Source organism: Podarcis vaucheri, assembly GCF_965113315.1.
Source record: "Podarcis vaucheri genome assembly, chromosome: 2".
Lineage (NCBI taxonomy): Eukaryota > Metazoa > Chordata > Lepidosauria > Squamata > Lacertidae > Podarcis > Podarcis vaucheri.
This window is the reverse complement of record NC_138760.1, coordinates 32,449,182-32,465,465: the sequence shown is the minus strand read 5'-3', so window position 1 is coordinate 32,465,465 and position 16,284 is coordinate 32,449,182. Positions and strand designations below refer to the sequence as shown.

Genomic DNA, 16,284 nt, shown 5'->3' with positions numbered 1-16,284 from the left:
GTTATATTGAAATAAGGGCAACATTTAGGGAAGCTTCCAATGAAAGCTTTGATAAATGTTCTTAGACTTGATCCATTTGGCAACGTACAAAGGTTAGACTGATTCTTCATCTTGCTACAAAACACGGGTGTACTTTGGCTTCCAGCTTCATAAGCAAAGCAACTGTTATTGGGACAGTGTGTTGCCTCCTTTGTCTTCATTTAAGGTTACAGTTTAAAAGATAGTGGGGAAAGCGTATAAAAATAAAATACGGATACAGGGATTTCAGTGCCAAATGCTCCAGCTGAACTTGAATAGCTGGGAGACTTGTTACAGCAGAGCTTTCCAAACGTTTCATGTTGGTGACACACTTTTTAGACCTGCATCATTTTGCGGCATGGTAATTCAGTTTTGCTAGCCAGCCGGAGGCTAAATTAACCCCTTCTCAGAGCGTGGGGAAGCGTTTGCACGACACACCTAGCTACACACTGCAGCCGACACACGGTTTGGAAAGCTCTGTGTTAACAGCTTTTCATCAGGAGAAATGTTGCACTTTCCACTTTGGCCACAGGGCACCTTGCTGAAAATTCACTCACTTGTACAACTGGAAGAAAATCGCCTGCCCTGCAATGTTGTTGAAAGTTTGGCAACAACAACAGAAAAGTGAGTAGAAAACTTTGCGGACATAATGCAATATAAAGTGAGACTAAGTGGAGCAAAGCTTGGAGGACACACTTTTCCCCATTTCTGTATGGAAACCCTTCCACGATGGCAGTTATCGAGCTGAATCTCCTGCAGTTTTATCCTGTATAATTTTTGACCTGTTTTAAGAGTTTACCTGGAGGTGCTTTTGGAGGCTTTAACATCCACAAACCAATGTCTGGCATGAATTGCATAGCTGACATGCTCCAAGCAAACTTTTACTGAAATCTCCAGTGGTGTGCAGTGAAATTTTTCATATTCATCCAATATACCATCTCAGGCCTATTTAATTGCTTATCTTCTGACATTGTGTATGCCATCAAATGCCAGCCGTGCGCTTCAGCTCTCTATATTGGACAAACAAGCCAAACCCTATGCCAAAGGATAAATGGACATAAATTTGACATCAGGAATCGCAAGACAGAGAAGCCAGTAGGAGAACACTTCAGTCTCCCAGGACATTCAATACAGGATCTCAAAGCAGCTGTCTTATTACAAAAGAATTTCAGAAACAGACTTGAAAGAGAAGTTTAAACCAAGGTTGCAGTCACCAAAACAGAATGTCTAGTTGCCCCCCCCCCATATATACACACACATACACAGAGTGGTACCTCGGGTTAAGAACTTAATTCATTCTGGAGGTCCGTTCTTAACCTGAAACTGTTCTTAACCTGAGGTACTACTTTAGCTAATGGGGCCTGCCGTGCGATTTCTGTTCTCATCCTGAGGTAAAGTTCTTAACCCCAGGTAATATTTCTGGGTTAGCGGAGTCTGTAACCCGAGGTACCACTGTATATATATATTTCTAACACTGGCTGGTACCACTTATTTTTTTGGTATGGAGGTGTTGTCAGGTGTGCTGAATCCCAGGCGTTGACACTTGAAATCCCCTGTGCCTCGCAGCAATTTAAACCTGCTGGGCTGGTTGGGGGTGGGAATGTCAACGATTCTCCACAGCCTTGCCTTCCCATCATCCAAATGCTAACATGTTGGCCCTGAGAAGGAGGCTGGGGGTGGGGGCAAGATGCAGGGAAATGAAGGGCAAGTGCCCATCAGCCATACTGAATGTTGAGAGAGAGGAGTGTCTGTTAGCCCCCCAGGGGAATGGGGAGTATTATATAAAACTCAGTTACTCATAATCTGGCTCCGGCTAATCTATGATGTTTGGCTATCTGGCACGGCATTTCCCATTTCCGAGAAGGGGCCTCGGCTTGTAGAGCCAAGTTGGGGGTGGGCAGCAAGGGAAGACAGATCCTGTTTACAATTCATTCTGCTGGTTTTCTCGTGACACTGGGTGGAGGTGGGTCGTTTTTGTTTTTATTTTATTTAAAGGAAAAGCAACATTCCAGGCTAAGAAGCAAATGGCAGCCAGGGGAGCTGACTACCTAATTCAAATGGCATGACTTCGCTTTCAAAGCATGACTAGGTTTCCGTCCAAGGTGCCATTTAGGCATAACGTGGCTGAGATTTTCAGTGCGCTATCACCAAGTATAGCATCTGCACACTCCTTTACATAACCTGCATAGGGTCTGCACGCACGTTTATGGCGTCTGTCACTTTAATAAACCTACATCTAGGAAAAGCAAAGCCGCTCCTGATTGAACACTCTTTCTGGTATGCGAGAAGAGATTGAGTTTGCACTTAAAAATGGACACACAGGGGAGAAAAAACTAATTTAGAGTCTGAATTCAGAGTTATCTGCTTGCTTCTGCAGTATGTGCAAGCACAGTTCCGTTGCTATTTATCAACTGCCTTCATTTGCTCCTACTAGCAAGAGGGCAGGCGGGGGGAACAGATGCGATTATTCCTCAGTTGCATTCAGTATTTCTTGAGGCTGTACATGTTACTGCTTATGGGAAACTCTAGAGCACAACATCTGGAAAGCAAGAGCCTATGCACTGGCATTCTCCATAAGATTCTGTACCCTGGAAGTCTAAGCATTACTACATCCTACGACGAAATGTAAGGCGTTGGCTGCAGCTGTCAGAAATGAACAGATTCCTACGCAACTGCCAGACACTTCCTTCAACTGTGCTCGACTACAACGATTACCTGTGACACCGGTGCTGTGGCCACTGCAATATTTATTCTCAAGGTTCTACGACACTGGAAATGTGCAAAGTGCAGGACATCACCTTTGCTGAGATCTGTACAATACTGATAATACTGAGAGGTGCCTCGTTCCCTGTCGGGTTGAGCTGTGTGAGAGGATTTTAAGGAACAGGCCGCCTTGAGAATCAAACCACCCTCTTTGGATGGAACCATGCAGCTAAACTCTACAGTCCCCAGAATCCATCCTCCTTATACCTTTTGCAGTGCAAGCACAGAGTGAAATTGTTGCCGCAGACTCACTAGCCAAGGAAAGGCTTCTATCTAGGTCTCTGTCTCTCACTGAATCCAGACTTTCAGAGGGGAAAGGATAGACAGACAGATACATTTGGTCTCTAAAGGAGTTGGTAAGATCCGGAACACTCCGGAACAGAGGAGGAGACCCCTCAGCAAAGTTTCTACTGTGTTCCACCTGTCAGTGGTTCTGTGGGTTTTCTCCCATTCCGAATCAGGACCCTCCGGCGCTTGGCTGGCAAGGGGAAACTTGCTTTCTCCACCTCTGGTTGGGCAACCCTGAGGGGAGTCTTAGCAACAGGCTGGCTCTGGCCTTTTTTGTTCATCTCATCCACAAAAGACTCCACTCCTTCAAAGCGCGTGGTCAGTTCTCCAAGCCGTTCCTTGAGGGCGTTGAATTCTAGGTACAGGTCGTTGAGGGCGTCGGAAAGTGGCTTGATCCTAGAAAGGAAAGAAGCAAGGGAAGGTGTAAAACAAACAAGAGAAATTCCTCTATAGTGGGCTACAAAGCCCAAAGCAAGGAGCACTTCCACAGCAACCAATAACATACCCACCAACATTTCTCCAGTGAAAACAGGGATGTCCTATTCCATCTTCATTATCTGCGATTGGACCCGGCTGGGATTTTGTCACCACCCCCCTCCCCAGGGTGGCACCCAGGGCAGACAGCACCCACTGCACCCACCTTGCTCTGCCTCTGCAAATGAGAAGTGCCGGAACTGAGTTCCAGCTGGAAAAAAAGCCCTGATAATAATATTAATTATTATTCTTCTGTTATTTATATCCTGCTTATCTGACTGGGTTGCCCCAGCCATTCTGGGCGGCTTCCAACATATATAAAAGCATAATAAAACATTATACATTTTAACTTCCCTATACAGTGGTACTTTGGATTACAGATGCTTCAGGTTACAGACATTTTAGTTAAAGACTTCACTAACCCAGAAATAGTACCTCGGGTTAAGAACTTTGCTTCAGGATGAGAACAGAAATCGTGTGGCGGCGTGGGAGGCCCCATTAGCTAAAGTGGTACCTCAGGTTAAGAACAGTTTCAGGTTAAGAACAGACCTCCAGAATGAATTAAGTTCTTAACCCGAGGTACCACTGTACAGGGAAAAACTTCCCTATACAGGGCTGCCTTCAGATGTCTTCTAAAGGTTGTATAGTTACTTGTCTCCTTGGCTTGGGGTGATTGCATAACTCCATACCCTCCCAAAAATTTTCCAATGAAAACAGGGACATCCTAAGGCAACCCAGAGCATTCTGGGATCAAATCAGATGGCTTCTGTAAATCCAGGATTGTCCCTGGATAATAGGGACACTGCAATAATACTTAAGGGAGAAACACTTTGGCAAAAGTTCAGAGCAAGATCTTCCCATAATGCCAAACTGCATGCAGAGTATCTAGGCAGGGCAACCACCCAAAAACCAGCTACAAAAAACCAAAGTTTACTTACAGGGGATTTCTTCACAGTATAGCATGGACTGACAGAGGCAGATGCCTCTCGTTGAGCCAATGGCTTTAGGTGAGGGAATGAGGGACCTGTGGCTGTCCAGATTCTGATGAACTTCCAACACCCATGAACCTCAGCCAACATGGCCGACGCTCAGGGATGATGGGAGTTGTAGTCCTACAACATCTGGAGGGTAACAGCTTAAGACAGAGCCTTCACAACAGTGTCCCCCCAAACTTGGGTCTCCAGCTGTTTTTGGACTACAACTCCCATCACGGGTCCTGCTAGATAGGGATGATGGGAGTTGTAGTCCAAAAACAGCTGGAGACCCAATGTCAGGGGATGATTAGCTGCTTGTGCTTAAAATAGTGCCCCTTCAGAGTTTGTGCGACCCCACAAACCTCTGTGTGTGACAGAGCTCCTCAGACATGTCTGCTCTAGTCACTTGTAGAGTCCGACAGTGGCTGTCTGCGGAAGCGCTTCCAGCAAAGAAGTTCCTTAACGGAAACGCGTCTCCTGGACTCACGACGTGACAGCTTCCGGCGAAGCATAGGTCTCCCTGCAGTTGCTTCTGACACCTCCCCGCTATTTTCGCTCGAAGTGTCTCTCACCCCTTTCTCTCCCCTTCTGCTTCCTGCCTGGGCTGCTGCGTGTCTCTCAGCATTACTGAGATCCTCCTCCAGAGACCCCGCGCTCCCCCTACTGGTCCCTGCTTTAGCTGTTGACTCTCTCCCAGTCTCTGGGAGCCCTACCACTTCCCTTTCCTCCGATGTCAGTTCCCTGACATCCACCTCCCCTCCAGGGCCCCCCTCTCCCCCGCCCCTACTCTCTCCTCTGGGCGGTGAGGAGCTGAAACCCCTAAAAGAATCCTCTTCATCTTCCGACGTCTCGAACATTTCCCTCCATCGGTCTTCGTTCCGACTCGCTGAATCCTCCTCCACCTCGGAATCAGCGAACCCCTCCAACTCTTCTTCTTCGTCGGTGGTGGCGAAGTATTCCCTCCGGAACCTCGCCACTGGCTGGGGTTTCCGAGGGAATCTCTGATGAAAAGTTTCAATCAAAACCTCGTCATCTACATCCTCTGCCCTGACCCAGGTGTTTTCCGACTCCGGCTCCCCTTCCCACATTACCAAATACTCTACTTGCTCTCCCCTCCACCTGGAATCGAGAATCTCCGCTACATGGTAGCTGTGTTCTTTTTCCTCCATAGCTGGTCCCCTATTGACCCTCCCCTCTCTGTCCCCTATATACGGTGACAGCAATGATCTGTGGAACACTGGGTGCAACTTCATGTGGTTAGGTAACCGGAGTCTGAAAGCCACTGGGTTGACCTGTTGCGTGACTTCAAATGGGCCCAGTCTTTTGGGTCTTAACTTCTTACAACCTCCTTTAAATGGTAACCCTTGGGTGGACAACCACACCTGGTCCCCCACCCTAATGCTTTCTCCTTCCCTTCTGGTTTTGTCTGCCTGCCTCTTATATTCCTCCTTCGCCCTGTTTAAATTAAGTTGGAGCTGGCGTTGGATCGCTTCCATTTCTTCAACGAACTGTTCTGCGGCTGGAACGCTCCAGTTCTCCCCCTCCCCCCCTGGGAAGGCTCGGGGATGACACCCGTGATTGGCCAAAAAAGGGCTCATTCCCGTGGACACGTTCTCCGCATTGTTATAGGCAAATTCTGCCAACGCCAGCTTCTCCACCCAATCATTCTCTCTGTCATTCACATAACACCTCAAATATTGCTGGAGGACACCATTAGCTCTTTCCGCCTGCCCGTTGGTTTCTGGATGACGGGCAGTTGAGAAATTCACCTCTACATGCAATAAGCTCATGAGCTTCCTCCAGAACCTGGAAGTAAATTGTTTCCCTCGGTCCGAAACCACCCTCAAGGGGGCACCATGCAATCTAAACACATTTTCCACAAACAATTTAGCGGTTTCTTCTGCTGTGACCGCATGTGAGCAGGCTATAAAGTGGGCCATCTTGGTTAACAGGTCTACCACAACCATAATGGCTGTCTTCCCTTTGGACCTGGGCAGATCAGTCATAAAATCTATTGCCACTGCCTCCCATGGTCTTTCCGGCGTGGGTAGTGGTTCTAATAAACCTGCCGGTGCCCGCCTCTCCCCCTTGGCTCGTTGACATCGGTCACACCCTCTCACATACTCCCGCACATCTTCCCTGACCTTGGGCCACCAGAATTCCCTGGTAACCAGCCACATGGTTTTGTGTTGCCCAAAATGCCCTGCTGTGGGGCTATCGTGCAGTTGCTTGAGTACCTTTTCCCTCAATTCTCCTTCAGGTACGTATAACGCTCCCTTGTAGTACAACGCCCCGTTTCTCTCCTCAAAACCCCCGGGTTTGTCTCCCTCCCTCCTGAGACCCCTGAGTTTGTCCTGGGCATATTCATCCTGCACCGTTCCCTCTATCAGTTCCCTTAGCCCCACCAGTGCCGCCCCACACACCCAGCGATCCTCGGGAATGACATGGGTCTCTTCGGGTGCACCCTCTCCCTCCAAATATTCAGGTTTGCGTGATAGAGCGTCCGCCCTAACGTTCTCCTGGCCTGGTACGTAACAAATCTCAAAGTTAAATTTGGAGAACTCCTGGGCCCATCTCAACTGCCGTTGGTTGAGCACTCGCGCAGTTCTCCAATACTCTAGATTCTTATGGTCCGTGCGTACTTGCACCTTCTGTTGTGCACCAATTAGTAGGTGCCTCCATCTCCGGAAGGCCTCATAAATCGCAAGAAGTTCCCGGTCATACACCGTGTAGTTTCTCTCAGATTTGTTCAGCTTTCGCGAAAAGAAGGCACACGGTCGCCACTCGGACCCCTCCTTCCCTGGCTGCAGAAGAAGCACCGCCCCTATGGCTCTGTCAGAAGCGTCTGTTTCGACCCTCAGCCTTTTTTGTAAATCCACATGTAGAAGTTGTTCGTCAGAGGCGAAGGCCTTTTTCAGTTCCTCAAACGCTCGCTCCGCCTCCCCCGTCCAAACAAACTTCTTTTTGCTGCTGAGACAGTCCGTGATGGGCGCCGTCAGGTGAGCGAAGTTTCGGATGAACTTACGATAAAAGTTTCCAAACCCTAGGAACCTCTGCACATCCTTCTTAGTCTTGGGGGTTTTCCATTCCAGCACCGCTTGAACCTTGCCGGGGTCCATGGCCAACCCCTTGTCTGACAAGCGGTACCCCAGGAATTCCACCTCCTTGGTATGAAACTGACACTTCTCCAGTTTCACCCACAGTCTGTTGGCTTGCAGCCTGCTCAACACTTCTCTGACGTCTCTCACATGTTGCTCCTCATTCTCCGAATACACCAACACGTCATCTAAGAAGGCCACGCAATTCTTGTAGAGCAAAGGCCCCAGTACATGGTTCATAAAGGCTTGAAAACACGCGGAGCCTGCTTGTAATCCAAAAGGCATAACGAGATATTCAAATGCCCCCAAAGGGGTGAACATGGTGGTCTTCCATTCATCCCCTTTCCTTATACGTATCAGGTTGTACGCCCCCCTTAGGTCCAGCTTTGTAAAAATCTTTCCTTTTCGCACCCTGGTCAAAATATCATCAATCCTGGGCATAGGAAAAGCCACCGGCTCTGTCACTGCATTTAGGGCCCGAAAGTCACATACCAGTCTCGGCTTGTCCGTGTTCTTTTTATCCACAAAAAACACTGGGCTACCCCCCGCTGCCTTGGACTCTCTGATGAAGCCTCTCTTCAGGTTCTTGTCAATGAACGCTCGCAACTCCTGCATCTCCCTGTCTGACATGGCATACAACCTGCCTACAGGAAGCTGTGCTCCAGGGAGTAAATTGATCTGGCAATCAAAGGGCCTATGCGGGGGTAGTTGGTCAGCTTCCTTCTCGCTGAACACGTCGCTGAGATCAGCATACTGTGATGGCACCTTCCCCTTCTCCATCACTTCCGTCCCCGCTAGGGTGGCTTGGGCCCCTGCTGACCCCTTTTCCCCCCTGCAGTGTTCTAAGCAATGTGCGGAACCGAAGGAAACCACTCTTTGATGCCAGCCCACCAGCGGATCATGTAGGGCTAGCCAGCTCATTCCCAAAATAATGGGAGCGCCTCCCAAGGTGGCCACATTAAACGCTATCAGTTCTGTGTGCCTTGCCACCCTCATTATCATTGGGATGGTCTGCAAGCTGACGCCTCCTCCCAACAGTTCTCTGCCATCGATCGTGGTCACCTGCAGGGGATTGCTTAAGGGGATAGTCTGTATCTGGTGTTCAGCCGCAAACTCCTTGCTCATGAAATTGCAGGAGCTGCCTGAGTCCAACAGCGCCTTTATTTTTAGGGGGTGTCCATTTTGCAACTCTAGCGACACTTCAATCACTAGAGCAGGTCGAGGAGCTTCTGGCACTGGCACTTGGGAAAGGGGCACTTTCACTGCTCTTTGGCCTGGCTGCAGTGCCCTGCTGGCAACCAGGCGTTGGCTTTTACCTGCTCCGTTTCTCCCTGCTCTTCCCCCTCAACAGTTCCCACCATCCCTTGCCATTCCTTCCTCTGGGGGCAGACTCTGGCAAAGTGGCCTGGCTGTTGGCAGAGATAGCATTTCCGGGGTCCCTTTCCCTCCTTCTTCGCCCCCTCACTGGGCTTTGAAACTGCGCGCGCGCGGGCTGTTCCGATTTCCATCGGCTCTGCCGGCGGGAAAGCTGGCTCAGGAATGTCTGGAATGCGTAACTCCTTCCAACGTTCCCCTCTCCCTTCCCGCCTCTCCAAGGCTCTTGCCTCCTGGCGCGCTCCAATGGTCAGCGCAGATTTGGTCAGCTGATCCATAGACACCGCCCTGGGGCTCCTGGCCAGCTCGTCTTTCACAGCTGAAGAAAGACCTTCTTCAAATAGCATCTGAATGGGTGCTGCCGATAAATCCCACCCCAATCTGTGAATCAGCATGGTAAATTCAGTCCAGTACTCACGGACAGATCTGCTTCCCTGCTTGCAAGCCATTAGCTGTCTGCGCACTCCCCCCTCCTCAATATCGCTGGAGAACATGATATCCATTGCACGAAAGAATTTCATAGTGTCCTTCAGGATATCGTTGTGCGTTGCCATCAGGGGTCGAACCCAATCTCGCGCCCCCTTCTCAAGATGCCCAATTACGAAAGCAACTCGGGATCCCTCATCAGGGAACTCATCAAACTGCACATTCAGGGCATATTGCATTTCAGTCCTAAAGGCATGGTAATCCTTGGGGTCCCCCCCAAACTTCTGCACTAATCCTCGTACCTTTCTGGGGAACTGAGTGGTTCTCCCCTTCTTGTCTGCATCTTGAGCCCTCCTCTCCTCGAGCCTCGCCGTCTGCAGCGCAAGTTGGACCTCCAATGCTCGGTATCTGTCTTCCAAGCTTGGACCAGCTCCCCCCCCTGCGGCTCCGGCTCCTGCTGGGTCGCTCATGATGCCTTCTCCTGCACAGGCAGCGTACAGAGACTGTCGGACTGCTGTCAGGGGATGATTAGCTGCTTGTGCTTAAAATAGTGCCCCTTCAGAGTTTGTGCGACCCCACAAACCTCTGTGTGTGACAGAGCTCCTCAGACATGTCTGCTCTAGTCACTTGTAGAGTCCGACAGTGGCTGTCTGCGGAAGCGCTTCCAGCAAAGAAGTTCCTTAACGGAAACGCGTCTCCTGGACTCACGACGTGACAGCTTCCGGCGAAGCATAGGTCTCCCTGCAGTTGCTTCTGACACCTCCCCGCTATTTTCGCTCGAAGTGTCTCTCACCCCTTTCTCTCCCCTTCTGCTTCCTGCCTGGGCTGCTGCGTGTCTCTCAGCATTACTGAGATCCTCCTCCAGAGACCCCGCGCTCCCCCTACTGGTCCCTGCTTTAGCTGTTGACTCTCTCCCAGTCTCTGGGAGCCCTACCACTTCCCTTTCCTCCGATGTCAGTTCCCTGACACCCAAGTTTGGGAGGCACTGCTTTTACAACTTGTAGCCCACAAAACTGAAAAGAGCCCCTTGGCCACGCACTTCCAAGATTGCTGCCAAACAGGCTGCTTTATTGAGTCCCAAGTAGGCGGCCATACATGACCTGCCAAACCCAAGATGGTGACTGTACAGCAGGTTTGCACAGATCACAGCAGAAGTCCATTTTCTTGCCACCTTTACTACCCAGGCTCACCTTCCATAGTCAGGCAACACAGACTGGTGGTCAAAGAGGAGAAGATTCTTCATTTGAGACACAATAGCAAACTTCCAGTTGTCCAGAACAACAGTGAGGTTGGCACATCCCCTCATGTTTACTTTTTCAGCTGGAAGAGAGAATTGGGAGTATGAGAGAATATCATAGTAGTAATACAGTCGTACCTTGGAAATCAAACAGAATCTGTTCCGGAAGTCCGTTCAACTTCCAAAACGTTTGGAAACCAAGATGCGGCTACTGATTGGCTGCAGGAAGTGTTCACAAGAACGTTTGCAAACCGGAACACTCATTTCAGGTTAGCGGTGTTTGGGAGCCAAAACGTCGGAGTACCAAGATGTTTGGGATCCAAGGTACGACTGTAATAATATAGAAGAACATACACCTTTCTCTGAACTATAGCAGTTCTGCAATTCCATTTCCTGGCTCGGAAAGGGAGGGCTCCCCCACCATTTCCATCAGACCAGAATTTGAATCATTTGTCAGACTAAATAATTGCAAACAAAAAGCTCACATATGAAATCCATCCTAAGACAGATGGAATTAGAATAAACTTGGTTTATCAGCTGCATTTTAAAACTATGTAACCCACCTTGTTCACATCTGTTGATGGATTAAGAAGTTTATATAAAGACCAAAAATACATTCTAATACAAAACATACACAACTGAGAACATGGAAGCCTCTTTAGAAACTGAGGTGTTATTATATTCGATGTCGAGACTACATATGCCAAGAGAGGGAGGGGAATATACAGAACTGCCATTCTTTAAACATTTAATTTCAGGGAATTTGTTTCCCTAGAAGTATATCCCTGGAAGTATATCCTCAAGTATATCATGGTGACAAGATATAGAGAGTGGGAATGGATTTATGGGTAAATCAAAAAATGCTCAAACAGGATTAAAGCTCTACAGGATAGGGGCAGAGGGGAAGTTTAATCTTCTGTCCACAGTTTCAAAAGCATTGCGAATGTATGCAGGGGAGATTTGGGTCTTGTGTTCAAAACCTTCACAAAAGTGGTTTTTTTATGCTGACAGTTCAGAAACCAAGCTTACTTCCTTATCTGTCCAGTGTGAGTTGGCTGGCTAGAGCCCATGTACCCTATTAGTTTTGTGTTAGCTTTGCAAAACCAAGAAGGCAAGACCTGTGCATGGATAGTAAAACCGGGAAATCTGCAGCCCCAAATGCACATTTGCAAATGGAAATGAAACAAAAGACAAAACAAGCTTTGCGTGGCATCAGCCCACTCTTTGGCACCCAGCAAATCTGGAACCTTACCTTCAGATCTGTAGTCCCATTCTGACGTTGCCTGCTGCCTCTTTGGTTTGGCGGCGCAACAGATTGCCACCAAAAGCAGTAGGGAGAAGATCTGTCTCATGGTGCCTTTGCAGAGGGACAGGAGAAGGGAAAATGCATCAGAGAAGCCTCCCTTCCCCAAGTACTAGTTCCGCAACAACAGTCCTCTTTCCTCACCCCTATCGCTTTGACGGCTCCCATATGGACATTTCCCAGCCGGGATGGTCACAAGCTGTTCATACCAAATGGAAAAGGGAAAAACAGGGGCCTCTCTGGCTCTGTAGCCATAGCAATGTCACATTCGCATGTGTCCACTTATAGGTCAGATCCCAGCAAGTCTGTGTGCATCAGGTACAAAGGGAATGTGGCCCAGTGGTTTGAACCAGTGATGCAAGAATCTGGACCCAGGTTTTCCTGAGTTGTTTCCATGCCACAAAACATGCCAATGTTGTGTACCCACAAGTATGGCATTAAACCTTCTGCTCTTATTTGGGGGAGGAGAGAAAGGCATACCCTCCAACATTTCTCCGATGAAAATAGGGACGTCCTACCTATTTCATAAGAATAATTTTATTATTATTGCCCCAGCCACTCTGGGTGGTTTCTACCATATATAAAAACATAACAGAACATTTAAAAACACTTAAAAACTTCCCTATGCAGGGCTGCCTTCAGATGTCTTCTGAAGGTTGTATAGTTACTTATCTCTTTGGCTTGGGGGTTGCATAACTCCATACCCTCCAACATTTCTCCAATGAAAATAGGGACGTCCTAAGGAAAAGTGGTGGAGGAGACTCTTGAGAGTCTCATGGACTGCAAGAAGATCAAACCTATCCATTCTTAAGGAAATCAGCCCTGAGTGCTCACTGGAAGGACAGATCCTGAAGCTGAGGCTCCAATACTTTGGCCACCTCATGAGAAGAGAAGACTCCCTGGAAAAGACCCTGATGATGGGAACGATTGAGGGCACAAGAAGGGGATGACAGAGGATGAGATGGTTGGACAGTGTTCTCAAAGCTACCAGCATGAGTTTGACCAAACTGCAGGAGGCAGTGGAAGACAGGAGTGCCTGGCGTGCTCTGGTCCAGGGGGTCACAAAGAGTCGGACACGACTAAACGACTAAACAACAACAAAGGAAAAGCGGGACATTCTGGGATCATATCAGAAACTGGGGTGGCTTCTGTAAATCTGGGACTGTCCCTGGAAAATAGGGACACTTGGAGGATCTGGAGCAGCCAGAAAAGCATTTGCTACATCCTTGTAGTGGAGACAGAGCTGAGAAGGGCTGGCAGCACGGGACAGGATACATACCAAACCTGCATCTACAGTAGCGACTGCAGACAAGGAGCAAGGCAGAATCTCTAATCTGTAGCCTTGGGACCAGTAACAGAAGGCTCTCTTCATTTTGACCGGCCCAACAATAATTATCTGCTTAGTCAGGCTGTTTATCTGGGTTGCTCAACATGCTTTTGCTTGGTTGCTGGAAAATGTTGGCTTATCCTTTGCTTGCATCTGCTTCCTACCCGTGATCTCAAGGGTAACCCCAAACATTTTAATCCAAAACATGAAGAAACAGCAGATACTTCGCAGGGCTGGATACACTAGAATCTTCTCGGATATTAACTCCATTCTTTCCTGTGATTTATGTGCTGACAAGCTGCTTGGATGAGAGGCTAAGAACAGCCGGTATGACAGCTCAGAACTTTTGTGTGCTGTCTTCATCTTGCTTGCCTCCTCTATTAATTCTCTTCCAAGACATCAGAGCCACTGCAATGGGCCCCAAGAACATACAGGAGACACTGCTGGGAACTGCGCCCAAATAGGAGGCAGAGATCTGGCACTAGCAAAGGGTACCCCAAGGGACATGGGTGGCGCTGTGGTCTAAACCACTGAGCCTAGGGCTGGCTGATCAGAAGGTTGGCGGTTCGAATCCCCGTGACGGGACGAGCCCCCGTTGCTCGGTCCCAGCTCCTGCCAACCTAGCAGTTTGAAAGCACGCCAGTGCAAGTAGATAAATAGGTGCCGCTCTGGCGGGAAGGTAAACGGCGTTTCCTTCCGCTGCTCTGGTTCGCCAGAAGCGGCTTAGTCATGCTTGCCACATGACCCGGAAGCTGTCTGCGGAGAAACACCGGCTCCCTTGGCCAGTAAAGAGATGAGAGCCGCAACCTGTCGTCTGCGACTGGACTTAATGGTCAGGGGTCCCTTTACCTTTTAAAGGGTACCCAGAAACCCGGCAACCCCTTTAGAGAACGTTCTCCCCAAGTAGCTTGAGAGCCAATAATGCTCAGAACTAGGTTTATAGACTGCAAAAAAGGAGAAACTCCTTACCTGTTGAACAGAGAATCAGAGATGGTAAATTGTGGCAGTTGCTCTTTCAAGTCCAAGGGTTTTCTTCTCTCTCTCTCTCTCTCTCTGGCCAAGGTCTGCCTCTCTTCGCCTTATAGCCAAGCTGCCCTGGAATTCTGCCAAGCCACACAGCAGTCTTTTAATTGCAAACAGATCCTTTGGGCCTATTGAGAGGCCCCCAGGCCATGGCTTGTTTCCTTCAAAAGGGTGGGGGGGGAGGGAGGAAGGAGGAAGCCTACAGGACAGTGGAACAACTCCCAGAAATTGCAAAAGTACAGTTCAGGACACAGACACGTGGCGGAAGAGGGTAAGAGAGCTCTCTCCTGCCCAATTGAATTGTCTTTGGTTTGTTACGGAGCTTCAGAGAAAGTTTGCAATCCAATCCCTCTGCACAAGTTGGATTTGGGAGTCCAAGGTCACTGTTGATGCTAAGGCAGAGGCAGGGAACATGTGGTCTTTGGATTCCCAACACCCATCAGCATGATCAAGGATGATGGGAGCTGGAGCCTTGTAACATTTGGGAGGACCACAGGCTCCCTGCTCTTCTGCTACAAGAAGACAACCCCTCCCAGAACTTGCTTTCTTTTGGATGGAGTGAAATATTCATCAGAAGAGGCTCTGGCCTTTCTCTTAATCTCTTTCACTTAGGGTATGATGGGTCTTCACAGGAGCTGTCCAGCTCCAAGAATCCATTAACTCTCAAGTCAATGCTTTGGTGGATATTCCAGAATTCAGCTGTCATCTTGGATGCTGGTCTTCTTTACGGGACAGAAATTGCCAGCTCATTTCTGTGTCATTTCCTTTTCTGCCAAGTGACAGCGTTTGAGGGCAGCAACATCGTTTATTGCTAGGGCTCTGCCCAGCATTAAGACCCTTTCCCATCTAAGAACCTAAAATCTGGACAGGGCCAGGTTACGATTTTCCTAGAAAGCTGGCACTGCAAACTGCCCAGGGCAAAAGCAGGAATCCAGTATTTTGCTGGAGGAGGATTTACTGCATGCATGCAAACAGGGAAGTTTTCTTCAAAGCCAGTTGACATGTGTACAAGGAAGGCAATTTTCGAAAGCTAATGAGCTTTGGGTGAAGGGTTCAAGTGTTGGGACACTTCATAGAAATCCAGAAAACCCATGTCTGCCTATAGAATTCTCTTTCAGCTTCATATTGAGCACCTTCCAAGTCCATATTATCTTTAAAAGGATTTCACAAGCTGGACCTAACCTTACACCCCTTTGCTAGTGCAATTTTTCAGAATTATGGCAAGTTGTGAACAAACTGGATGTGCAATTGTCCATGCTGGAGGCTGCAGGGGATCCCTACTAGTCTCTCTGTGTGTGTATTGGTCACTCTTATTTCCATTGCGTATGCTTTGAATAGTTAGAAATCCGGCTCTTTGGAATCCATTCCCTGAAAAATAAGCATTAAAGCAGCTCCCTGCTAGTACCGAATTAGCCCACTCCAACTTTCAGCCCAAACTCACTACCTCCCCTTGTAAACATTCGAAATTAAAAGTCTGACTCCTAAAAAACCATGGTCAAATGAGAGTTGAAAACCCAAGAATCCCGCAATCCCATTGTTCCTTGAAGCCAATTAACAAAACTGTACATTGGAAGAAGTGACTCACTCATTCACCTGCTTCTGCTGTAGCCAGGACAACTGACGTTGGGCAGGATGCATGTAAGGTTCAGGAAGCTTAACAAATTCTAAGTTGCAAGTCTGAGGAATATTGAGTGTTTTACAATAAAACAATCCCTTTTACAATTTAAAATGTTTTGCTGCCACTTTGTTGTATGGGCAGAAACAAAGCCAAAACAAGGGAGACTGGCTTGCAAAGCCCTTTTAGCAAGATCCTTCTAATCTTCCCCCTCCTAGACTACTCAAGTGAGCTCTTCATCTAGAGCAGCGGTTCTCAACCTGTGGGTCCCCAGATGTTGTTGGACTACAACTCCCATCATCCCTGAGCTGTGGCCTTGCTAGCTAGGGGTGATGGGAATTGTAGTTCAACAACATCTGGGGAC

The 16,284-nt window shown here is 48.5% G+C and overlaps 1 protein-coding gene across 1 annotated transcript; it reads right to left on the bottom strand.

Moving 5' to 3' along the window:
• Positions 1 to 1,120: 1,120 nt before the first annotated feature.
• On the bottom strand, positions 1,121 to 14,447 carry LOC309526618 (uncharacterized protein). The gene is made up of 4 exons (XM_082212925.1): positions 14,252 to 14,447; positions 11,905 to 12,009; positions 10,606 to 10,735; positions 1,121 to 3,465 (listed from the first exon to the last, which is right to left on the bottom strand). The coding sequence occupies exons 2-4, from the start codon at positions 12,002 to 12,004 to the stop codon at positions 3,189 to 3,191; spliced, it is 507 nt and encodes a 168-aa protein (XP_082069051.1). The 5' UTR covers positions 12,005 to 12,009; positions 14,252 to 14,447; the 3' UTR covers positions 1,121 to 3,188.
• Between the last annotated feature and the right edge of the window lie 1,837 nt (positions 14,448 to 16,284).